This window comes from Sycon ciliatum, chromosome 1 (genome assembly GCF_964019385.1).
Source record: "Sycon ciliatum chromosome 1, ocSycCili1.1, whole genome shotgun sequence".
Lineage (NCBI taxonomy): Eukaryota > Metazoa > Porifera > Calcarea > Leucosolenida > Sycettidae > Sycon > Sycon ciliatum.
Window position 1 is genome coordinate 73,016,923 of NC_088643.1, and position 24,633 is coordinate 73,041,555.

A 24,633-nucleotide genomic window follows, 5' to 3' on the forward strand; every position below is an offset into this window, starting at 1 on the left:
GTAGTAGTAGTAGTAGTAGTAGTAGTAGTAGTAGTAGTAGTAGTAGTAGTAGTAGTAGTAGTAGTAGTAGTAGTAGTAGTAGTAGTAGTAGTAGTAGTAGTAGCCCAAATTTGATAATAATAATAATAATAATAGTAGTAGTAGTAGTAGTAGTAGTAGTAGTAGTAGTAGTAGTAGTAGTAGTAGTAGTAGTAGTAGTAGTAGTAGTAGTAGTAGTAGTAGTAGTAGTAGTAGTAGTAGTAGTAGTAGTAGTAGTAGTAGTAGTAGTAGTAGTAGTAGTAGTAGTAGTAGTAGTAGTAGTAGTAGTAGTAGTAGTAGTAGTAGTAGTAGTAGTAGTAGTAGTAGTAGTAGTAGTAGTAGTAGTAGTAGTAGTAGTAGTAGTAGTAGTAGTAGTAGTAGTAGTAGTAGTAGTAGTAGTAGTAGTAGTAGTAGTAGTAGTAGTAGTAGTAGATGTGCAGGTTGCGGGCAGCCTGAGCGTGATAGTACCTCACAGACATTTGCCCAACATTGTCCCATGATAATGAATTCTTGAGTTTTTGGACATTGTATTGCATTGCATGCTGCTCCATCTACATGGCTGTATTTGTGTTTCACATCTCCATTTCAAGTTTCCTAATAAAGATTGTGTCAAGTAGTAGTAGATCTACTACTACATGTAGTACCTACTGCTACTACTACTAGTACTAGTACTACTACTAAGTAGTAGATCTACTACTAGTACTAGTAGCAAGAGTACAGTCATAAGTCATAACCCCTGGGGTTATGACTGTACTCTTGATACCAGTCAATGGCAGTCATGTACATGTACATGCATGACTGTACTGACTCTGCGCATGACGAATGACTGTACATCTTGATTGTCATTGATCTTGCACTGCATGCATGCCAGGCTGTGTGCGTTTATGTCACTTCGCGTTAGTTTCGATCTTGAACTTTTGAAGTGTGGGCTTCAAGTGGTCATGGTCACCTGTCGCTGATTCGTCGATTGTTAGTGGTGCTGGCTTCAGAAGCCAATGAAAGCCTGGCCAACGAGTGCACATACGTGTGCAGCCATAGCCTAGGTCTAGTCTACGCATCGTGGCAAAAAGTCTGCGCTGCACTGACGTCACGATGATTTTGTGTACATAGACGACTACTGCGCCAGGACAGTGTGCAGTGACATGCACAAGAAGAAAAAGGACTGAAAAAAGTTTGTTGTTGAGATGTCAGTCTGTGTTGGATTGTAGGTAAAGCCTTCGCGCTCGCCTGTATCTAGATATTATTCTGTTCATGAACGGGATATTATCCGCTTGTTGTTTGAATGTGCGTGCATAACGGTGAGGAGCGACGACTGTGAGAAGCTAAAGCATCAAGTTATCTACCACATCTGACTACAGCTCGCGAAAACTTGATCATGGAGGGAATCCAAGGTCTTACTAAAGGCGCTCCTGCTTCAGTAGCTCCTACCAATCAGCAGCAGCAGCCCGGTACAGCAGCACCTGCTCATCAGGATGTATTAGCTCTTACAGCGGGCTCTGCGCACCAGCCAGTACTAGCAGGGAGCGGCGGCGCGTACAGTGCTGCTGGTGTTGGCACATCGGCTGCATCCACCATGTTTGCAGGCGAGATAGGCACAGTTCCTGGATCGACGCAGGCTTCATCGCTTCCCGCAGCCACCCTGTCGAAACCTCCAGCAAGCAACGCATCTAATACTGGCGAGGATTCGACCCCCAGTAACAAGAAGAGGCGACAGAAGTGCGGCCAATGCGAACCATGCAAGATCACGGCTGACTGTGGACATTGCATCAATTGCGAAAACAAGACTAAGTTCAAGCAAGTGTGCAAGCAGCGCAAATGCAACAATCTTCGAAGGGTACGGGTAAGTTTAGTGCATTCTCTTTTTCTTTATCAATTCCACTAGTTGTACTGAGGTGGCGGTGGTCTCTGCTCGCCTTTGCCATCTCATTGTCGTGCGATCGTGGATCGTCGTTGGCGTTTTATATTACCGTACGGTGGAGGCAGCCTGCAGTTGCAGCAGCGCGGTGAACGTGAGCGTCACCTCGCCTTTGATCGGCACCAACATGTAGATCTAGCTAAACACGGCGCTGCTGCTGGTAGAGGTGCTGCTGGCGGAGGTTCGCTAAAGCACGGCCAGCCCTGGTAAGGCTGTTACTGGAGCAGCAGGCACATGCCCTGAGCTGCAGCGTGCGTCGAAGCGATGATGGCTTGGCCTGCGTCGGTGCAGTCTGTCTGCAGCAAGTAAGATTCGACAGCAGCTGGCCGCGCGCAAGCGCTTCCATTTTGATACGGCCCGATAAGTACAAGTACCATTGTTTAGGGGACGCAACCGTACACTGGCTCAGTAGCTGTTCGTATCTCGTACATGTATGATGTGCTCGTATCATTGCCCGCCTGCAACAATGCCAACATGCCCTCTGTACTGAAATCGCGGAGGCCGATCGAAACCTTGTGTACGTACGTGTGCGCACCCTGCGTCTTTCGCCGCTTCACGTGTACAGTCATGCAGTTCTTTGGCGTCGTTGGCTTCTGCGAAGTGCGCGCGGTTTGTCGATCGATCTGACGCGAGTGACGGTTCGGTAGATGGTTTCATTGTTGTAGGCTAGCTAGTAGCCGCTTGTGCTTTTGTCCAGAACTCGGGCGAGTAGCGGAGGTGGTGCAAGTATGTCCCTAGTCCTAGATCATAGATGTACTTGTAGCGCGTATAGGTCTACGTGATGTAGCAGGGGCCCCCGCGTAGGTAGCTGAAACTCGGCCTGGAGCCGCTTGCTCGCCCCGGCCCGTATCTACGTGAAGGGTAGGTGTCGAGTGTTTCGTTCGATTCTCGCGTTCCACCGCTAGCTGTATCTGTGAGGCTTTGTTTGATAATGTAATGCTGCATAATGCGGTTGGTACCGGTGGAGTGTGATGCTTGTCCGCAGAAGCGCAGTGACTGTACTCATGGTACTGGTGCACTCGCTGATCTTCGTCGCGTCGTTCTGAGTGGGGCCGAGTGTCTGGTGGGCCTTGTACTGCCACTGGTCGTGCAGAGCTGGCTGCATAGTGAAGGGTCGCGCGCATCGCCCGTTCCAGCCGATTACTTGCTTACGGCGAACGCGGTTTTCCAGTGCGGAGCGGGCAGGATCTTGTGGCTTTATGTCAGGCGCTAGGCGCGGTAGTGCCAGTGCATGCAGGCTGCTGATTATCATGATACAATCGTGACGATGTGCGCGAGCTTGAGGCCTGTTCGGTGTTCCGCACACTTGAGCTCCCTGACTAAAAACACGCAATGACGTTGATTGGACTACTCAGACTAGTAGTAGTACTGTAGTAGTAGTACTACTGAGTACTAGTACTGGGCAACCACCAATGACTACTACTACTACTGGTATGTACGATCAGCATACGACTACTATGTACTATGTCTTGTACTAGTAAATGCACAGTCTGTCGTCCAGTGTGGAACGGGTTTACTCTTGTTTAGGTGACAGTCAGTGCCATTCCAAGAACATAGTCATGAGTCATTCGTGTATGATACATGCCCCATGTATATTAGTATGCATAGTGCAGTCCTTCCCATCCTCTGTCATCATGGTCATACTCATAGTCATAAGCTATGATTGGATGACAGATATGCATCTCATTCTCACCTTGATCTCAATGGCAGTAGACACTGTACTAGATGTCATCCAACAATGATTGTAGTAATTAATTATTATTATTTTTGTACTTGTAGTTTCACAGTTAGTCAGCACCCTGCATCCTACACACACACACAGTCACTGGTACAGTCATGTACTTCCACTGTTCCAGTACTACTACAGCAGTCGACCTACCCTTATAACGATATTTGCGTCAGACCAAGAAATATTGTTATAAGGGTAATATTGTTATAGGGGTAACTGGTTCACTTCATACACATACGTCATAATGCATGGATTTTGTTCATTTTTTACACTCTTCATGGCATAAAAAACTGATGTACATGCACATTATGTACACAGCAAGGTGCCCACTGGTGCCCCCATTGCATTTCGTCATGTCCCAGCGACATATCAAGTGAAGCTTGCCCTACCTGGATAGTGTGCTCTACATCTTCCCTGCTAGATATTGTTATAAAATGAAAAATGTTGATTGGTCAGCCCATTTTATATCGTTATAGGGGTAATATCGTTATAGCAATATTGTTATAAGGGTAGGGCATTGTATACAAAAGTCTATGGAGTGATTTGGTTTGGCAGAAAAATATCGTTATAAGGGTAATATCGTTATAGAGGTTATCGTTATAAGGGTAGGTCGACTGTACTACTAGTATGTATGAGTTTGTAAAAGGCTGACGTGTGGTCAGTGTGTGGGAGCTCTGCTAACTCACTCTGCATGATCTCATTCTGGCCCAACTGTACTGTGCACACGTGGGCTAGCTCTATCTAAAATCATGTGACTAGTACTGTCTGTAGTGCTAGTGTAGAGGCTAGAGCCTTGCCTGTAAGTCTTGTAGATACATGATTGTACAGTACTGTTTAGTAAACTGTCTGCAGCGCAGGGTCTCCTTTGCAGTGCATGGTACCAGTACTACCACATAATCATTGCAGCGCAGACTCAGTCACACTCAGACTGTGTTCTGGCTAGTATTATTAATAAATGCCATGATATTAGTAATAAGTGTGAAGTGACATCAGTGCACTACAGCAAGATTGGGTGGGTCGTGCCAAGAACACTTAGGCTTGAAAATGGCACAATTATGAACAATCCATGCTAGATTTTCAGATTGGAGAACGAATGTACTGTTTTCTGCATGTTTTACACGTGGCGTGATCGCATCAGTGTATGATGCTCTCCATGATCGCGGAATACAATCAAAACGACTAACGTTTGAAATTTTTTAGAACATACTAGGTTGCGCATTGAGCCCCTGCGTTTTTCGGTGCAGAATACGACCAAAGCAATGCTAGGCTGCGCCTTGAGCCCCTGATCTTACTGTAGGGCAAACGGAGCTAAGAAGTTAAATCCTATGCCATACTGGAGGGCTATGCCCAAGGGACATGTTTCCACAAAAATCAAAGATGCAGTGGGGGGGGGGGGGGGGATCTCTCAAGGGGAGTGCGGCTGGTACTTGTGTACTTGCGAATTCAACTAAAGAAATGTATGCATGTACATACTCCGGAGTACGTACTTTGACATACATGTACATGTATTTATTCACAAGCTAATACTGTATAACACGTTATTTTCGGTGTAATTTTAATTTCGGTAATTTCGGTAGAGAATTCAGGCACCTAAGTTTAGATTACACCTAAAAGGCACTAGAGTATGCACTGTATGCGAAGGGTAGGTTGGTCACCTAATTCTACATTACACCTGAAACCTGGCGGGTCCCTGATACCGAAATTTAAATTCACCTAAAATTACATGATTATACAGTACTTGAAGATGAATAGGGGGGGGGGGGGGGGGGGGGGGGAGGGAATGTGACTCGTACTACTTGTAAGTACAACTTGTATTTTGAAATAAAATGATGACGTTGTTTGGACTAATGGCGTATTCGCATGTACTGGCAGAAGTGTACAACAGTTTGGTGCCCTTCCAAAGCCTGACACCTGTAGCCATGTACATGTACTTGGTAATAGCCACCATCAGTCCGTTCATGTATTTCGCTGGTTGTTGTTGACTTGTGAATGATGTACTGGTCACAAAGACCATGCTGTTGCAACCTGGGTGAGGGGTTGTGAGTGGCGACATTATACTGCATGTACTGAGTAGCATTAATTTATTTGTAAAGGCCATCGCGCCATATCAATTCAGCTGGTTCTGTTCGTTGCGATTCTTTTAAGAATTGTTTGTGTCCTTTCTTCGCTAGAATATCTGTGACCGGAATGGTAGATCTCACCTTTCCATCCGTGTAGGCAGTGATATTTAAAGGTTGCCATACACTGCCTACAATGAGCATGAGGTGCAATACCTGTAGACAGTTACATTGCAGAGGTCTTTCACAGCCACGGTACGGTGGACTTGACATGGATGCTCATAATGATGCCAGTAGTAGTGCTGCAGACAGCGCATCTTTCTTTTCTAATGCCAGTGCCAGTGCATTGCTAGTAGAATCTCAGTGGCTGGCTGACACGAGGGATAGGTGGCAAGGAGACAAGTCACTGGCTGGACTGCTGAATACTTAGTGCCCTGATTCCTGTATGATAAATTTCAGTGTGTCTTTTGCAAATGTCAATTTGCGATAGATCAGGTCATCAGGCTGATGCGCCTTACAGCACAGTTGAGCCATTACAGATGCGCTCACAGTTCACTGTGCTCAAGCAGACTGCGTCAGTGGTAACTGCAATACCACATGACATCACATTAGAAACTACTGGTAGCAATTAAATTTATTACGGGCCCAACTACATTGTAGCTCAGTAAGACTTAGTGTAGTGCATCACAGTGGTCACAGTGGTCACAGTGGTAGGTGGAGAAGGGAGGGGGCGAACCATGCCCATTGGACACCTGGTCCTGAGTGAGAGTGCACTGTGCATGGGCTGTGGAGCTATCATGCTAGGGAGATATGCCTTGGAAAGCCTCCAGGCATGCCATCATGACATTATCATTGCCAGTGACATAGCCTGAGGACTGTTGTGGTCTGTCACAGTTGACAAGGCATTGTTGCTGTGAAAAGGTTGCGCATTACCATCATTGGGCAGCCTTCAGTGCTGGTGTCACATTGTGCCTACCTGTGACAGGTCATGATTGTCTGCAATCTCTGCCATGCATTCAGGGGCTCAGTCTGCAATCTCTGCCATGCATTCAGCCTGGGCTCAGTCCCAGTACCATGGCATGAGTACTGAGGACTAGTAGCAGTAGCAGTGTTAGTAATGCCGTGGTGTACTGACCACCCTGCTGGCCCAGTTCGGACCACCCTAGGCCCTACTAACTCAGATGTATGTAGGTGTGCACTGGTGACTGACAAGTCATACTCATAGTGTCATGGGGGGGGGGGGGGGGGAGAGGAGATCTAACAGGACCGCGTGTTATTCCTGTGCACTGAACCTCCTGATTGCTGGCCAAGCAACTCAAAATATACTATTAGCAGTGTGTGGTGCTAACAAGTTACAACCCGTCATATGCGTGTGTAATAGGTGTGTTTATGCTAAGACAGTACAATACTCACTATTCGTATTTTCCCGCTCCTTCACCATAGCAATGAGATACCATCAAGTATAGAAGAGCGCATGCTCCAGTGGTTCTCTAGTTCTAGTCTTCATGTCTATTCTTCTCACTCTTGTCTACTCTCTTGTCTAAATACTTCTTCCGCATAATTAGTCAATACTACAAAACCCTGTGATCTGAAAGTGTGAGCGGACTGCGTTTAGCAGGGAGCTAACACTGGTGGCAGCGGTGGGATTCGAACCCACGCCTCCGGAGAGACTGGAGAGGTGCGTTTAGCCGGGAGCTAACACGTCTATGAAACGAAATGGGCGGCTGCGAGAAATGGATGCTTCTCCGGCAACCGAGACACCTGTTGGCTGAGCACTTCGCACCCCATCACCACTCCTCTATTTACAGGCCTTCAATGTCCTCTGTATCGTCTTCCTTATGATTTGTAGTTAACTATAATTAGTAAAAAAATCTCCGCCCCTTGGAAAGGACCTATGATCACGTGATGCGGCTGGTGATGTTGTTTGATCATGAACTTCTAGATGTGGCAAAAAGTGTTGTGTTGCACGTCACACGTGTATCCCAGAATTGGTCCATTTTATCATGAATGTCCAAAACGTAGTAAAACGCTAGCGGTACCCCCTCCCCCCCCCCCCCCCCCACACACACACAGCACATACGGGTCATTTTCTGTTCACACGCATCTAGAGGATTGAGATGACGAGTCAACTCGCTTGTCTTCATATTTGCCGTACCACTCGTGGGATTGGGTAGACAATTTTGCAGTTGGATCTACTCATGTTCCCACTCTGCATTCCTTTGATTGCACCCTGGTGAAAGGCGTGAGTTGCATTCACACCTGCATACAATCACCAGAATACAATCTATTGCAGGTTTTGTTTCCAAAATAGAGGCAAGAAATACGATCAAGTGACTTCCACGGTATATTTCAAAAGAGGGGCCAACTTTTGTGAATGCGGCTCTGTGGGAGAAACATTCCCGTGCTTAGAAACATGTTTTTTTAGAAGCCTTGCGTCATCCCAGCCTTGACTGGTAACACACATATTCGTGCATGGGCACGGAACAACTCTCGATGATGTACACAACTTTGAGTATTTGTCCCATGCGTGTGCAAGATTGTCATTTGATGGGTGTTGTGTGTATGTGTGTGTGTGCGTGCGTGCGCGAATGTGCTTACTTGCAGTCTGCATTCAGCGGTGAACAAACGGCTTCACCTTCAGAAAAAAGTAGAGAATCTAGCGAGCCCAGCGCTAAGAAGCTATACCATGGGCCGGCATCATCTACTGCCACTTCAGCCCCTTTGAATCTACAAGACCAGCCAGCCCCCGCCACAGTTACTGCCCCTGTGCCCTCATTGTCATCGGCAGCTGCACAAGCTGCGCCAGCCGCCGCAGCAGCAGTTGCAGCAGCACAAGCCGCACCAGTCCCCACTGCAGCGGCATCAACAGTGCCGACTGCTACGATACAAGGAGCCAGTAATGGCAATGGCGTCATGCAAGGAGCAGGCCAGAGTGTTCTGTTCCCCCCGATGGCGCCTTGGCAATTGGCAGCTTCAGCCGCTGGTGTTGGCTTTCCTGCGGCCTATGCAGCTGCTGGTGCTGCCTCAATTTCAAATGCCGCTGTGCCTGACAGCACTGCTAACAACCCAAGTGCAGCAGCTTCTGCTAACGACAATGAGAGCATGGTGGCGGCCATGGCGGCTGCAGCAGCTGCACCGCCTGCTTTCCCGTTCCTCAACAGTTACCTCCCACCGCCAATGCCGCCTGGTCAACCCAACATTGGTGGCGACACTAGCCAAGATGTCACTAATGCTCCAGCTTCAGGCTCGGTCACACTCAGCACGTTCGAATTAGCTGCTATGTTGTCTGCGGCCAGTCAAGCAACAAATACTCTGTCATTAAGTCCAGAGAATGTTGCTGCAGTGCTGGCCGCATTACAACAAGGTCAGAACTCGGAAATGCCAGCTGAAGCTACTAATGGCACTAAGGCCCCTGCGCCAAGCGCTCCACCAGCCGAGCCTCCGCAGGCACCTCCTGCTGCGGCAGTGGCAGCTTATGCAGCGCTGCCTGCCCCAACAGCGACCACTGCACCTCCTGCTGCAGCTGCTGCTGCGGCGGCAACAGCGTCTTCACCAACAGCAGCCGCCGCCGCTGCAGCATCATCATCATGCAATGCGAAAACAACTGTGGCGACGTCAGTGGCGGGCGCGGCCGCGGCACAGGGGACTAAGCGTCCACCAGGCATGAGTGTGGCAACAAACCGAGTCCTGATGAAGGCAGAGAAAAGAGTTTTGAAGGGCAAAAAGGTGAGAACAATCTCGTTAGCTTTCTGCTCCTTTGTGTTCTTTTTGCTGCTGCTGCTGCTGCTGTATTTAGGGTTGCAGGTTAAATTTGCAGGCAAGCCGCAGGAACAAATTGTCAGTGTAGGGGAAGGATGGAATTTTACGGAGGGGCTTGCGTGTTGACTGTCTTATCCCATAGTACGGTAGGAAACCATGGATCCAGCCAATCAGCAGCCGTTATTTCCGGGGAATATAGCACGATATTCCCTGGAGTTCCGGGAATATACATTCGTACACATTCGTACCACCTTTGACCCCAGGCGTTCTACGTACGGTGGTGCACTGCCACTGCACCAGACCCTGCCGCAAAGGCAATTATTATTTTTATTATTATTATTCCACAATCACGATGACATAGTGCCAATAAACATGTAATGTGGGCGATTTTAACCAGCATGGTGGGGAAAACTGAGAAAAAGAAGGAGAAAAAAGAACAATGAAAGCAAAACGAAAGGAGTACTAACTACCGTCGTCAATCCAACGTAGGCAATGCCTGGTACGGTGGCAGTACTCCAGCGCACGTAGAACACATGGGATCCACGCACGCACCCCCCCCCCCCCCACACACACACCACATGTCTTTGCACAATACAGAACAAGAATACTTACGTGTGCTTGCAATGCAATAGTACTGTCAATACATGAAGTTATTATTCAGTTTATTGTCCTAACACCAAAGTCGATGCACGAAAGGCCCACGATGGGAAAGAAGAATGACTGGCATCATCATTACAATGTGGCAAGAATACTAGGAAGCTGCAGAGCATCTAACGTTAGAACGAATAAACAATGTATTTCGAAATGGCATAGATCACCAGACCGGCCGTTTATCTAACGTTAGAACGAATAAACAATGTATTTCGAAATGGCATAGATCACCAGACCGGCAGTTTCCTTTGTAACTGACAACTACTTTGTAAGGTTAATGCACTTCAAAATGCACCTAAAACCTAAAAGGTGAGTTTGAATTCTCAGCTGCATGTGTAAAGCATTACAGCACCCATTAATCGCACTTACTCCTATCTCTAGTCTAAACTAGTCACCGTAGTTTGGTTCAACAGCAGCTCCAAAGCTCCACAGATTCAGCTACATGTAACGTCTGTTCCACGAGCTGACGAGCGCACAATTCAACATACCACTGCAAAACACAAGATGCATTTATCTACTTGAACTCAATAAACTGTAACTAAATGTATAAGGAAGAAAATCGTCTGTAAGATGTATGGATCAAAGGAGAAAGCTCCTTCTGATCTTGCCCGACGTTTCCTTCATATGACAGCTGAGTGATGTCTTCCTCCTCCTCTTACCTTACTTCAAGATACTTGTCTAGGACGTCCAGACCACAGTACATGTACCGGTACAACCATCCATGCCATACGATTAGCACAGTTCATACTCCAGATTGTGGGAAAAGTTTGACCTGACCTGGGATAAATGCAGTATCCCATTCGTAGTCGGGGTATACCGTATCTCTCATATTTCCCTCCGTACCTGCGGTACTCGGGAAAATATTCGGCGATATACCCCTCGGACTCATGGGATAATCCATACTTAACCATTGCTACCAGATTTGTGATAGACCTACTTCGAGTACAAGTAGTACAGGTATTTCGTGGGAGAATGTACACACGTTCACTTGCTCGGCCATCGATGACTGTCTTTTATGTGTACCGCATGTGTAATGAATCAAGGTGCAGCATTGATAATGATGTGAACGCCCACAAACCTGGTCTTGTCTTTTCTCTCGGATAAGGAGCTGCCCACGGCTATAATTGTAATTATTATCGATCATTTACATGAAACGAAAAAATTCGTTTGTGGGTGGGTTGCGAAGAGTTTCGTTTAGAAAAAATGTTAATAGTTGAAACATCAATCCATTCTAGCAGCCAAGTCATTATATTTTCCGTTCAGGGAGGTGGAGGAAGGTGATAACTAAACCTTTCACTCCTTGAAATATTTTTAAAATTACCGACAATGCCGGATGGCCCCTAACCTAGTTTTGTTTCTCTGTGTTTATGTTCAGGCGGATGCGGACGTCATTGCCAAACTGAACCAGTTGACCCGGTCGAAGAAGCCTAAAAGATCCAGTGGTGCCAACGCAGCACCATCAGTAGCTCCACCCTGTGGCTGCACAGGTAAAAAAGCACAGATACATGACGTCATACTGTTCTTTCTCTTCGTCCCTGTCGCAGGTGGGGTGAAGTAATTAGTTCTCGTTCATGTCCTACGACATAATGCTACTCGAAGTGGTGTATTTTTTTTGTGAAAGCAGGAATGCGCGTCACAAAGTAGAGCATGCACAAACCACATACACATGTCAGTTGTGGCTACATATCTTGTGTTTGTGCTTCGCATGTACGGACACCATTCAGTTCTTAGAACTTCCTACTCTGACAACGATTATGTTGTTCTGCTTTGCTGTTCTTCCCGTGTACCATGTGTGCAGCGTCTGTTGATGTAGATGGCCATTACTACACTCATTTCGGCGCTGCAGCTGATGCTCAGCAGCTTCTTGAAGTCGTGCAGAAATGGTAGGTAGTTAGTTTGCTCAGAGGCACTTCTTAGTTCTGAAAGACGGGCCCAATATTGCAAGTTTGCAGATCAGTGTATTTGTGAGCATATGGTTTGTATCGGAGGAGCTCTTGGATGCAAAGGAGCACTGCTTTTATGCTAAAGATACTTATTAGCGACGGTCGGTGCTGTGCGGACTCTGCAGAGTGTTCTAAGCGAATGTTTTCAAGATTGATTGCTATCATTCCATGGTGCGTTCTGCGCCAGTGTACACACACCTGTTATTGTGTCCAGTACTCCTCATAAGCTTCTTTTGTTTGCTGCTGTAGGTACAACGTTCCTGCTTCCGGCATACGCATGGTTGAAGTAAGTGAGCCCCCAGCCAGCAGAAACCTGAACATGTGTAATTTTTTCAAAAATTATTTTTTCCCTCGAAATTGTTTCTACACTATTAATCATTCAAGTTATCAAGTTTGGTGACAATCTGATAAGCGAAAGCATGAAAAATAGAGTTTGAAGTCACACAGGTCAAGATTCGGTACAGTTGGTGCAGCATCCATGCCTAGTGACTCCATGCAAGTTGATCCTACAGTTTCTGATTGTGATGTGGAACAGGTACATGTAAGTAAATAGAATGCAAGTCAGGCTTGCCCTCTTGGTGCTGCAGGCATGAGTAGTTCAGAAGTGTGACGATATTCCGTATACATCACTGCCTTCTTTACAACACCAGAGTGCAAAACGATGATTGGTGGCTGGCCTTCCAAATTGTGTTCAGGGACCTCTGCGCCGGCAGTTTGAGCATTGTCCCAAAGCTTGCCATACTGATAGATGTACTGACCAATACCACTGACATCCACTCCCTTGCACACTTTCACTCAGACCATGATTTCAGCATAATTGTATTTCATTGATATGAGCGAATACTCGCGTTTTGTAGCACGTGAAGATGTTGCCCCAAAGCGTTCAGCCGGTTTGAGTTTTTAGGAATCCCCTTTCTCACCACAGGCAGCAGCCAGCTTGGCGTCGTCTGGCAAGGTAGAGTACTGATAATACTACGCTCAGATTTGCGCCGTGAGAAGCCCTCCATCAGTGTCTGCAACATCATTGTTGTCGATGTAGAAATACGGATCGCTCAGCGGGTCGACATTCAGCTTCTCCTCGCAGTCGCTATTACTCCAGCACTGACTATCGTCGCCACCAGTATCCAGTGTCGATTTTATGAGGGCTCTTCGTTGCTATGCATATGAGACTCGCCACTGCTGGACAAACTCAGCGAGATCGCCACCAAAGAAATAATTCCGATCGCGAACTAACTTTCAGCGCCGCTTCGTACAGGGAGTCTCACGCAGACAACTAACTCCTAAGTCTTTGTCGCGACACCTGTCGCCATCGCTGTGTCTAAACTCAACCTCCGTGTGACGAGCTCTCACCTAGCGCTAAAATCAATTGGCCAGAGAAATTTGAAGACACTTGAAACTCCTTTGACAACAAAGACACCCACTCGATCGAAAAAGAATCTTCAAAAGCCAGCTCACTGCGCGTCCCAAACTTTGACGTCACATTTTGATGATTGATATCAAGTACACAAGTGCTGGTTTTCGCTGGCCGGGGCTCATAATTATTAGTTTTAGGCATGGTCCTCCTGGTGCCTACATGCATGCCACTCTACACATACCTTTCCTTATATTCTCCGAGCTTTCCTGGTCTTGGAATGCGTACGAAAACTGACTGGGTGAAGGTTTCAATCAGCATTAGCCGTGTGGCGTGTGCTATCCTTTCTATTAGTTGTGATCTGCACCACTCTTGTTGGTACATACTTCATTACCTGCATGTCTGTGGCGAAAAGCCCCGCTTTTGTATAGCCGAGCTTAATTGGATGATTCTTGATGACAAGGAAGTGACAGCATCACAGTACCATCACAGCTACACTTGCAGGCGGATACATGTATCGCACTGTCATCCAGGTACTGATTTTGACATCGTCTAATGCCGAGTATGTGTACGTGCACTCTCTGTGATCTTCTTCAGCTCAAGTTCACAGGGCGGGGTACGAGGTCGGACGGATGCCCGAAGCACAACTGGGTGAGTTTGTGGAGACATTGGTACTGCTACTGTTGACTAGTAGAAGCAGGAATAAAGTGAGAAGAGCAAGAGAAGGAGCGGGATATGCAGTAGTTTACGTACCCTACCTGCAATATTGTCATTCCGCTTGAATACCACGTTTCGCCAGAATATATAAGTTTTCCACGAATGTTCATAGCACAATTTCACACATCCATATGAGCAGTGAAATCTTCTCCCGGCACCCAGAGTCACCAGGATGTACAAGCATCTTGGTATGGTCAGCATCCCTGTACTTGCCACCTTGTCATTGCTAAGCGCATGAGCAATCTCGGAGTTGTGACTGTTCCATCTTGCCCACCGTTGTGCTGCTTTGTGTAGCCAAGCTTTACCACATAGCCTTAGGTACAGAGGCTGCACTCACAGCTGCCTCTTTGTAACACCTTTCATGCTATTCTAGCTGTAGGTGAACAGTTCAGCCAGCCTTGTTTGTGTGTGTGTGTGTGTGTGTGTATGTGTGTGTGTGTGTGCACGCGCGTGTGTGTTTTTTGCGCGCATGTGCGTACCAGCCATTACTCACAATATGATGTGTGTATGTATATTGTGTGTATGTGTCCGTGTCTGTGTGTATGCGTATGCGTATACAACGGGTTTTGCAGACACTGCGCCGAGAAGTGCCAACTGAAACTCACATGGTCTTGTATCGGCAACACAAGCAGCATAAATGCCAGAAGAAGTTCACTGTGATTGCCATTGTTCACTGGGACTTTCTACCAACAATATATTGCACAAACTTGTACCGCATGCTGACAGCAACACTGCCTGATCATGGACTGCCATCGAAGAGAAAGTGTTCTGCTAACGAGAGGTAAGTACTGGACACTGGTTTTCTCTGACCGAGTCCACTTGCTTCTGTGTGTGGGTGTGTGCACATGCGTGTGTGTGCATGTGTGCACGCGCATGCTATTTGGTTACTGTATTCTGCCAGCCTGCAGAATGGCTGCCTTCGTTCTAGATAATTTAGGGATTGGACTAGTTTCGACTCCACAATCCAGTGTTTAACTATTACCTTTTATGGTGAGGGTGTTGGTACTTCAAGGTAAACGGCTCTCAGTTTGCAGAGCTCAGGTGCCAGGACTGGTTGCTGAAGTAACTCCATTTTCACTTCAGGATACCAGTGCCTCTATTGTCTGCTTCTGTAAGAGCAGCATGTTGACTCTATACTGGTTGGAGCAGCAAGTGTAGGGTGTGCGTAGCTGTAAATGAACTTTCTTGGCCGTTTTATGCCCATGTACTCTGTGAGGTGTAGACCAGGTGTGCATTGGGAGGTCGATTCACATGGCTTTGTGAGTGATGTGAATCGGACAGCTATCTGGCGGAAGTCTTGATCCGCTTCATTTCGATCTTTTCCGTTATCATTGCTATAAGAGATAGTCTGTGGGTGTGCACTGTACCCCCGGTGCATTTGCAGATCGGCGTGCTTCTCCGCTTTTGACGGGCGTACATGTTTCATTGTGTTGGGTTCCTGTGTGTGGCCTGTGTTCCACTGGCTGCTGCAGCACAATGACCGCACTGCAGCACAATGACCAGTGACTGCACTGCAGCATAGTGACCAGTGACTGCACTGCAGCACAATGACCGCACTGCAGCACAATGACCAGTGACCGCACTGCAAGTCGTTTCATGTGACTTTCTCCACCTGTCCTTAGGAAAACGTGCAATTGCATGGGCGATCCGGATGATGGGGCGTGTGCATATGCCTTCGGCTGCCTGTGGAGCGTCTATTATCATGGCTGCAAGTTTGCTCGAAGCAAGATCGTGCGCAAATACAAACTCAACTCACCTGAGAAGGACAAGGTTATTCCGGTAGGTGTTGGGCAGCCATCGTTGGACAGCTGGGCGTTTTCTTTGTGGCGGGACAACATTGCTGTGAAGTTGAGCAGTGAAGTTGAGCAGTGAACTAAGAGAGATTCAGCTGAAACATGTCTGATTGTACATGTAGATAGGAGCGTGAAGTGCAGAGCAGCGGGAGTATCTGTTTCTCAGCTGTGCTTGATCTCAAATTGGAATGGCTAGAAATTCTGAGAAGAGAAATCACAGGGACAGCTGAACACCTACCAATCCAGCACGTGTGCTTCATTCTAAAAACATGTGTTGGCTGCAGTTTTTGAAATGTTGACAGCGTAGCTTACCAGGCGAAGACCACCTTCTACACGTTCTTACAATCCCGACGTTATTGTAAATGCGGCATAGTCAGTCAGAGAGTGTGCTCGCATGACACGTAAACTAATGCTTGCAGGGAACGGAAAGACGTATACCCGCTTAATAAAACAAACCCGTGCTCACCCAGAATGGTTTTGAAAAAATCGGGCAGTACGAAAAAGGTCTCTAGTGCGCCTCCTGTTCTTTTTGATTCTGTTCTATTTCTCTGTGGGCTTCTTTAGCTGTAGCCTTGTGTCTGGACATATTGAAGCAGGCCCCAGGCAAAGATAATAATAGTGTGGCAAGCGACGAAACAGTGAGAAGAGTCATAGGAAAACTGTTTTCCCGTTTCGACACTCACCCTTTTTGACCTTGCAGGGAAGACGACTTGGGCTACATCGTGCCACACCTTTCCGTAAAGGGAAGAAAGTGTGATATACATGTATATGGTGAGGCAAGGGTGAAAGAGATATGAAGACATGCTATGCAATGGTGAGGTATTTCTTGATATTGAGTTTCTGATTCTGATGCGCTTGGTTTAGGACGAGACTCGACTGGAGGAAGACTTGGATCGACTGGCCACTGTCCTGGCACCAGAATTGGAAGCCCTTGCGCCAGAAGCTTATCGAAATCAGGTGGGTCAGAGATTAGTGTTAGTGAACTTGTGGACCTATACCTTGGTAGTGGTGGTGGTGGTGTGTGTGCGTGTGTGTGTGTGGGGGGGGGGGGGGGTGTACATGTTATAGCAGCAGTGGTCTTCTTGCCATCACCACTTTGCACTACCGTTGCTGGAGGAAGAGCTTACAACATCGCTTCCGGACAGCTGTTGCCCATGCGGTTCGTTCTGAAGTGTCCATTGGTGACCTGTAGTCGGGTGGGAGGTATCTCAAGGCTCTGTTCTGGGTCGCGTTCTTTTCACAATCTACATATGACATGTAACAGACGTCCCATGAACTCATACTCTATGCCGAAGACATAGGACACTTCAACACGATCTAAAACCGACTATCAGAGAGCCTCGCAGCGTTACAATCACACCGCACGGAACTGGACCTCCTACTGAACCCCGACAAAATGCGCAACTATTAGCCGCCCATCGGAAGACGAACCGAGTTCCACCAATGTTCGCTGTCCTGTGTGGCCTTCCCAGTGTGTCCCCTTCCGAGTGCGTTCCCTTCCCAGTGTGTTCGCTACCTCGGAGTGCGAGTCGGCCAGCACCCCGCCTTCGAGGAGCAGGTCCTGAAAGCTCTTGCTGATGTCAACTGCAAGCGGGCCGCATCTCGCAGGATACGACATCACCTTACTGCTTGCTTTGGGCGCAGCAGTGTTCCTTCTACCTCAGCAGCGTTATAACATGCAAGCCACCAGGGAACACACTAGCAACTGCTATGTGTACACGTCATATTAATAATCTTGTACGACAAACTAATTCAATGATTCAAGCGTTGCCTCAGGATAACATTCGCCTAGCCACCCTGCCAGCAAACATCCCTGGTTTTCTGTTAATCATCCTGTGCTTATTCATGTGCTTGCAGATTGCCGATGAAGTCGAGGCACCGGACTGCAGAATTGGACAGCAGGGCGACAGGAAGCGACCGTTCGCCAGCGTATGTGCAGGATTCGACTTTCCCTGCCATGGACATGCAGAGCCGTCAGATCTTGACAACGGTGCCACACTGGTTAGTAGTAGTGTCAATAGATAGCAACGCCACGTCCCCCGGTCAAACAGCATTGCGTGCGGTGCAGCAGCACAGCGCATACTACACTATTTTGCTGAGTACTCAGTACTCAGTACTTGACATTTCTACCACCTACTTGGTCCGTTTCATCGCAATTGTCGCTTATCTATCGCAACTAAGAACAGGAGTTATTTTATCGCTCTGTAAAATTTCCGATACGCATAGTGAAGAAGCATGATACAGGATTCCTGTCCGCCACAAGAAAAATAATTCAGCGATGGAATCTGATGAAGCAAGTCGAAGAAAGGAAGCAAAGGTTACACAAATGTACAAAAGAAAACAGCGACGGAGCGAGTTCTTGCACTCACGCTTTAGTTTATCTGACTCTGGCTCTGTATCACTCGACCTAATGTCACTTGAGCTGACATTCGCTGGTGTGTATACATGTAGCTGCTGGCGTAGAGTATCTCTTGCTTTCTCCGCTTGGCGTATGGCAGTCGTGGGCAGCGTGACCTGTGTGTCACCACTGTGTGTTTCAACAATGTTTTTGAATCAGGCACACATCCCTCTCCAGACAGCTGTCATACGCTCTGCTGGATACACTGACCACGGCTCTTGTACTGCCGCTGCCAGGTCGGACAATGTCTTCTTTGCCACCATCTCCCCACAGTTTGCAGGCTTGCAAAGAATGCCAGGTCGTTGCACTTGCAGTTCAAACGTGGCGACTGAGCTGGCTGGCCTCCGTGACTGTCACGCTCTCCAGGTCAGGATGTCGATTTCCCCTGCTACAGTTTCGAGCTGCGCTTGGCTTTTCGCTGCAGTGAATGTGTGCATTCACTGCAGCGAAAAGTTCCCCACTTTCCCATCACAATCGTACGAATCGCGATGCCATTGGCGCTAGTCTCGATCGTTTTTTTCTTTCTGGTCTCCTTTGATCTTGCCATCACAACCTCCCAAACGAATGTGAGTTAGATATCGAGATCGGACCGGGTTTTACCTGTCAAAAGGCGTGTGGGAGATAAGCGACAATTGCGATGAAACGGACCAAGTACACAATCGTCGCCAAAACAATCCGGCCAATGCCGATACAGCCGTATGGTACGCGGACACGGTGGTGCCACACGGTAGCATGCACATGCTTTTACCAGTGTCTGCTGTAGGTGTAGCAGCACCGCATGCACTGACTATGCAGCTACGTATAGCTACGTATAACTTTAGTTATGATAGGTATAGGTGCTGTGGTAGTGCATGTGTTACACTAGCATGTACAGCGAAAGGGGAAAGGGGATTATTTTGGTGATGACTGTAGTACAGTTATGTAGTAGGTGGTCCAGCACCAGCAGCAGCAGCAGCAGCACCAGCCCTTGCTCTTCATTGTGTATCAGCAATCAGTAGGCAGTTGTGTTTGAGCGGTTTCCGCACGCTGAACTGGTGGTGTGAAGTTCCATCCCTGGCAGTATACACTACCTGAAACATGGCATGGAGAATGGATAGGGGTTGGGATTGTAGATCAATGGTATTTACGACCTCTGGTTTTGCTCATTGTCTTCCAGATGAATAACAGCCTTCGGAACACAGGGAATAAAACTTGGCAAGGCCTATGTGTATGACGTTGCCTGTCCCTGCCCCGTGTGTGTGTGTGTGTGTGTGCGCGCATGCGCATGTGTGCGTGCGTGTGGTGTGTGTGTGTGTGTGTGTGTGTGTGTGTGTGTGTGTGTATGTATATGTTTGCAGGTATGCACTCTGCTTGGTAAAGAGGTACCCAACTCTACTGCTGATCCAAGCGAGGAACAGCTGCATATCTTGACTGCCTACAGTTTGGCTGACAGCACTGAAGAAGGTGGAGGTGTCGGCTTAGCCCTGGGCAACGGTTCCATCTTGGTCAAATACTGCGTGAAGGATGTGTATGCGAACACAGCTCTTGTGAGGCCGAATCGGAAAGCTCCGGCTCGTATTTCTCTTGTCTTCCAGCATGGCCGTCAACTGAACCGCCTCAAGCATGGTACTGCTGAAATTGCAGACAAGATGAAGAAGATACAGGAGGAGCGAGAAGAAATGATGGCAGAGGCTGTCAAGCAAGCAGAGATCGATAAGGTGGAGAAGGCCGAGGAAGACAAGAAAAGCGCAGCAGTAGCAGCAGCAGCGGCAGCAGCAGCCGCTGCCGCCACTGCTGCGGCCCCTCAGCCAAATGTATTGTCAGTGTTGGAACAGTCTGGTAGCACCGGTCAAAAACTTACCGTAGAAAATGCTGCTAGTCAATTTGCCCAATGGCAGCAGCAGCAACAGCAACAACAACAGCAGCAAGGAGCTGCCGGTGGCGCTACACTAGATGGAGTCCTGACAGAGCTTGTTCTTGATAGTGGTGGCGGTGGTGGAGCACAAGCAGAGGCGACCAACGCAACTGGCCTGGGTTTGCCGCCAGAGTCTGTGTCCAGTTTCCTGATGATGAATGATCTGTTTGGTAGCTTCACTAATCAACAGGCTAGTGCAGCTGAAGGAGCTGCAAACGAGGCTCCGGGGGCTGCTGTGTTGGAAGGCGGCGGACAAGAAGGACAGGATGCTAACTGGAGTGCTCCATCTCCCGAAATGCCCAGCCTGGTGGATTTGCTGAACAAGCCTGGCGACGACAGCCTGCCCATCATACCGCCGCCCAGCTATGCACTGCCTCCAGCTCCAGCTGTCCCTGCCCAAGACAGCAGCGCGGCGGTGTCTGCCAGCACCAATCCCGCTACAGCTAACGTTCCATTGGGCGCTACGTCTACTGCTGCGCCGGTGGTTGCGGCGGAAGGTGGCTGGGCTGCTAGCCTGAATGCATTAGCAGCACCACCAGCTGCAGCAGCAGCAGCAGCAGCAACAGCAGCAGGTGGTGACCAGGAACACACCGGTGGTGGTGCTGGTACCAGCCAGGAATCCGTCTCCACACCGCAAGGTGGGGGCGCTGATGTGGCCTCTGCTGGCGACAATGAAGAATCTCCAGCACCAGCTGCCGTGGGTGGTGACGATCCGGCTCGTCTGAGCGAACTGTCGCTTGGCAGAGCCTCCGAGCCGAGTCACACTCCCCTTGCCGGTGTGTCTGGCCCCAACTCAGTCGCTGCTCAGGATGACCCTGTACAACAGGCCACCGCGCTGATGCAAGATGGCAGTGAGCAGCCAGCTTTGCAAGTTGCCAGTTCACCAGCTGAAGACCAGCAGCAATTACAGTGGCAAATGCAGCAACAGCAGCAGCAGCAACAGCAGTTTCCTGCACAATCCCCACCATTGATGGCACACAATATGCTCCAACAGCTGTATCCTGGGTTGGTACAACGACAGCAGCAACAGCAACATCAGCAGCAGCAGCAACAACAACAGCCGCAGCAACAACTACAACAACAGCACCACCAGCAACTTCAGCAGCAACTCCAACAACAACAGCACCAGCAACATCAGCAATCAAAAGAGCAGGTCCAAAAAGAGGATGAGAGTCATCAGGAGTCTGGTCAAGCCCAAAGCCAAGCAGCCGCTGCTCAGATTCAGCTGCCAACACAGCAGTATTTACAACAGCTGCAACTTCAGCAGTTCCAACAACAAATGCAGCAGCGACAGCAGCAGCTGCAACAAGTCCAGCAGCAGCAGACGCAAGCCCAGCTACAATCACAACAGCCACATCAACTTCATACACAACACCAGAGGCCACCGCAGCAGCAGCAACATGCAGTGCGACAGCCGATCAGTTCTCCTTCTCTGGCTGCTCCTAATCAGGCTGAAGAGAAAAAGGAAAGAAGTCCCACAACAGAAGAAAAGCCTGTTGTATATGCTGGCAGTCAGCAGATGGCACAAGTACAGCAGCAGCAGCAGCAGCAGCAGCAACAGCCAGATCAAAAGAGTGTACTGCAAATGCAACAGGCCCAGGTTAAACAAATGAAACGAAACGAGCAGCAGCAGCAGCAGCAACAACAGCAAACACAACAGCACCAGCAACAACAACAACAACAACAACAACAACAACAACAACGACATATGCAGCAACAGCAGCAACTGCGCCAGCACCAACAAAGGCACCAGCTGCAGCAGGAACAGGCGCTGCAGCAACAGCAGAAGGAACAGGCGCTGCAGCAACAGCAGCAGCAACAGGCCAGTAAGCAACAGACTAAACCGCGACGAGGGGCGAAACCAGTGAAGGAAAACCCAGTCGCTGCCATTGTTGGCCCGCCAAGCCATGGATCAGAGGAGCAGCAGGACCGTAGTGCCACGAATTCTCCGCAGAATATGGCAGCAGCACAGTACTTGCAGCAACGGCAGCAACAGGCAATGCAGCAAAGACAACAGCCAACTGCACAGCCAGTGCAGCAGCCGCAACATCACCATCAGCAGCAACAGAAGCAGAAAGCACAGCAAGAAGCGCATGCAGCACATCAAGCTGCACAGCAGCAAGCAAAGCTGCAGCAAGAACAGCAACTGAAGTATGAAATGCAAGCTGCACAGCATGAACAGCTGCGCCTCGTGCAAGAGCAGAGAGCACAAGCGCAACAAGCTGCACAACAGCAGCAAGCTGCACAGCAGCAGCAAGCTGCACAGCAGCAGCAAGCTGCACAGCAGCAGCAAGCTGCACAGCAGCAGCAACAGCAGCAGCAGCAAGCTGCACAGCAGCAGCAAGCCGCACAGCAGCAGCAAGCTGCACAGCAGCAACAACAGCAGCAACAACAGCAGCAGCACCGAGAAAACCTCAAATCACCTCCCAAAGCTGTGCAACGTGCCAGCAGAACACCCAGCCAACCACGCATCTCTCCAGCATCGCAATCCCCTGCAACACACCAGATTGCGCCAGCCCAGACAGTCCAGATGGTTACCTCGGCTCATCCGCAGCAGCATATGCTGGTAGCGCAGCAGCAGCAGCAACAGCAACGGTACATTCCGGCACAGCAGCAGTGGCTAACATCCACGCACCCTGGTATTCGGCCTCTGTGGCCGTCGCAATACTCCATGGTGCGGCCCGGTCACGCGCTGACGCCAGTTAGCAGCGTCGAATCGGGAGCACAGGCAGCGGCGCTCAGTAATCGACAGCCTGTTGCTCACCTCGCGAGTGGCGACCGGGCACTGCAACCAGCTGCTGCTGCTGCATTGGCTGCGGCTCAGCAGGGTCAGGCAACTCCCACAGCCATACAGTCACCGTATGGTTTCAGCACACAGGCACAGGGGGCACGCGGTGCCGCCCTGCCCATGGGAGTGCCCGCGCCACGTCCCGCTGGCATTCCGGTGGACGCAGCCCAGCAGGCGTATGCACGCATGCCCGTCCAAGTGGGCCGCGCTCTTCCGGGTCAGATGCAGCCGCGCATCCTGCCGCAAGGCTGGCAGCAGGCCATGCAAGGCATGGTGCGCACACCCAATGCTGGACAGCAGCTGGCTGGACAGTTTGCCGCTGCTCCGCCGGGCGTTGCACAGCCCAACATTGTTAGTATGATGGCGCCGCAGCAAGATCGCTGGAACTAAACACACGGCTACAAACAGTATCCGACGCTGATATTCCTGATAGTTAGGTGGTGCCGGTATTACCGACACGCCTACATATAATGTGCTCCCATTGAGGATGGTGACCAGACCTACTACATACTTTGACTGAATGAAAACGTGACTTCGGTTGTGGAACCATTGATGTAGTTCTACTGCGGATGTACTGGTCTATTGCTGAACTTTGACGAGCAACAACGGTCCTTGACATTGCACCTTTACGTAATATGATATTTGAAGCCCTTTCGAATGGGGCAGTTAGTCACATACACAGAAACTGTCTTGATCAATGCACGACAACATTGCCAGTCTTGTATTTGTTTACTGAAAGCTACCTGCGAGTACTACCATAATTATCAGATTGCCCTTCACTTGACTTCGTCCACCGCACACATGTCAATGCTTGTACACGCCAGCGGCTGAGTTCATGAGGTGAAACGAGTATCGCATCGCACGCAACAGCTTTAGCAGCGGCATGCGATCCGAATATTCAGCCAAAATATTAAATTTTCATAAAAATTCATCCAAATATTATTTGGTTGAAAATTCTCCATCTAATATAAATCGTAGTATCCGTGTCAAACGTCTGTTTGTGCGTTGTAATGCTCCGTTTTCGAATTGCCTCTTCACTTGTTTCTGGTCTATTCAAGTACGCCTTAGTTGAACTAACTGATTTTTGTACCAGCTGGCTAATTCTCAAGTTCAAGCCAATCTTGGTTTCAACCATATCTTGAATTTCACTGCACAGTGCAATTGCTACTTTCTACTGTATTTGTCTTAATGTTCACTGTACAGTATACGTGTCTTCGTGTTGTGACTGCACTTGATTTCTTGGATGGTGTTTTGCTTGCTTGGCTTTTCGGTTTGAGAATGCTTGACTTGCGTAGTACTTGTCTTGTAGAGAAGTTTTCGATTACTGTTTCCTTGAGCAAACCTCTACCTTGATTGACCCTGAAAAAAATGACTGATGTGCTGAACGCGTGTATGTGTGTGTGTATATGTGTGTGTGTGTGTGTGTGTGTGTGTGTGTGTGTGTGTGTGTGTGTGTGTGTGTGTGTGTGTGTGTGTGTGTGTGTGTGTGTGTGTGTGTGTGTGTGTGTGTGTGTGTGTGCCAGCTAGTTCGGTTGGTGGGTACACTTATGCCTGATTGTGTTGGGTCTGTTGCCAACGGGCTTGGCTGCTTGAAGGTGTAGTAGCAAGTATCACCTTCAC

General features: G+C 48.7%; 1 protein-coding gene across 4 annotated transcripts; it reads left to right on the plus strand.

The window, feature by feature from the left end:
• Positions 1–1,088: 1,088 nt before the first annotated feature.
• LOC135805336 (uncharacterized) lies at positions 1,089–24,360 on the plus strand. 4 transcript variants are annotated; one of them, XM_065319359.1, is made up of 12 exons: positions 1,089–1,858; positions 8,324–9,445; positions 11,505–11,616; positions 11,928–12,012; positions 12,322–12,358; positions 14,021–14,074; positions 14,713–14,921; positions 15,763–15,919; positions 16,798–16,890; positions 17,791–17,934; positions 19,669–22,501; positions 22,538–24,360. In XM_065319359.1, the coding sequence occupies exons 1-12, from the start codon at positions 1,394–1,396 to the stop codon at positions 23,401–23,403; spliced, it is 6,177 nt and encodes a 2,058-aa protein (XP_065175431.1). In that variant the 5' UTR covers positions 1,089–1,393; the 3' UTR covers positions 23,404–24,360. The 4 variants fall into 4 exon arrangements, with proteins under 4 accessions (XP_065175431.1, XP_065175432.1, XP_065175429.1 ...); XM_065319360.1 differs by having other exon boundaries at positions 19,669–22,483; XM_065319357.1 differs by having other exon boundaries at positions 1,090–1,858; positions 19,669–24,360.
• The last annotated feature ends 273 nt before the right edge of the window (positions 24,361–24,633 follow it).

Coding starts and splice junctions, on each gene's coding strand:
- LOC135805336 (XM_065319357.1), top strand. CDS start 1,394: ATGGAGGGAATCCAAGGTCTTACTAAAGGCGCTCCTGCTTCAGTAGCT. Junction 11,617..11,927: donor TCCACCCTGTGGCTGCACAG/GTAAAAAAGCAC, acceptor CCATGTGTGCAG/CGTCTGTTGATGTAGATGGC. Junction 14,075..14,712: donor GATGCCCGAAGCACAACTGG/GTGAGTTTGTGG, acceptor CGGGTTTTGCAG/ACACTGCGCCGAGAAGTGCC.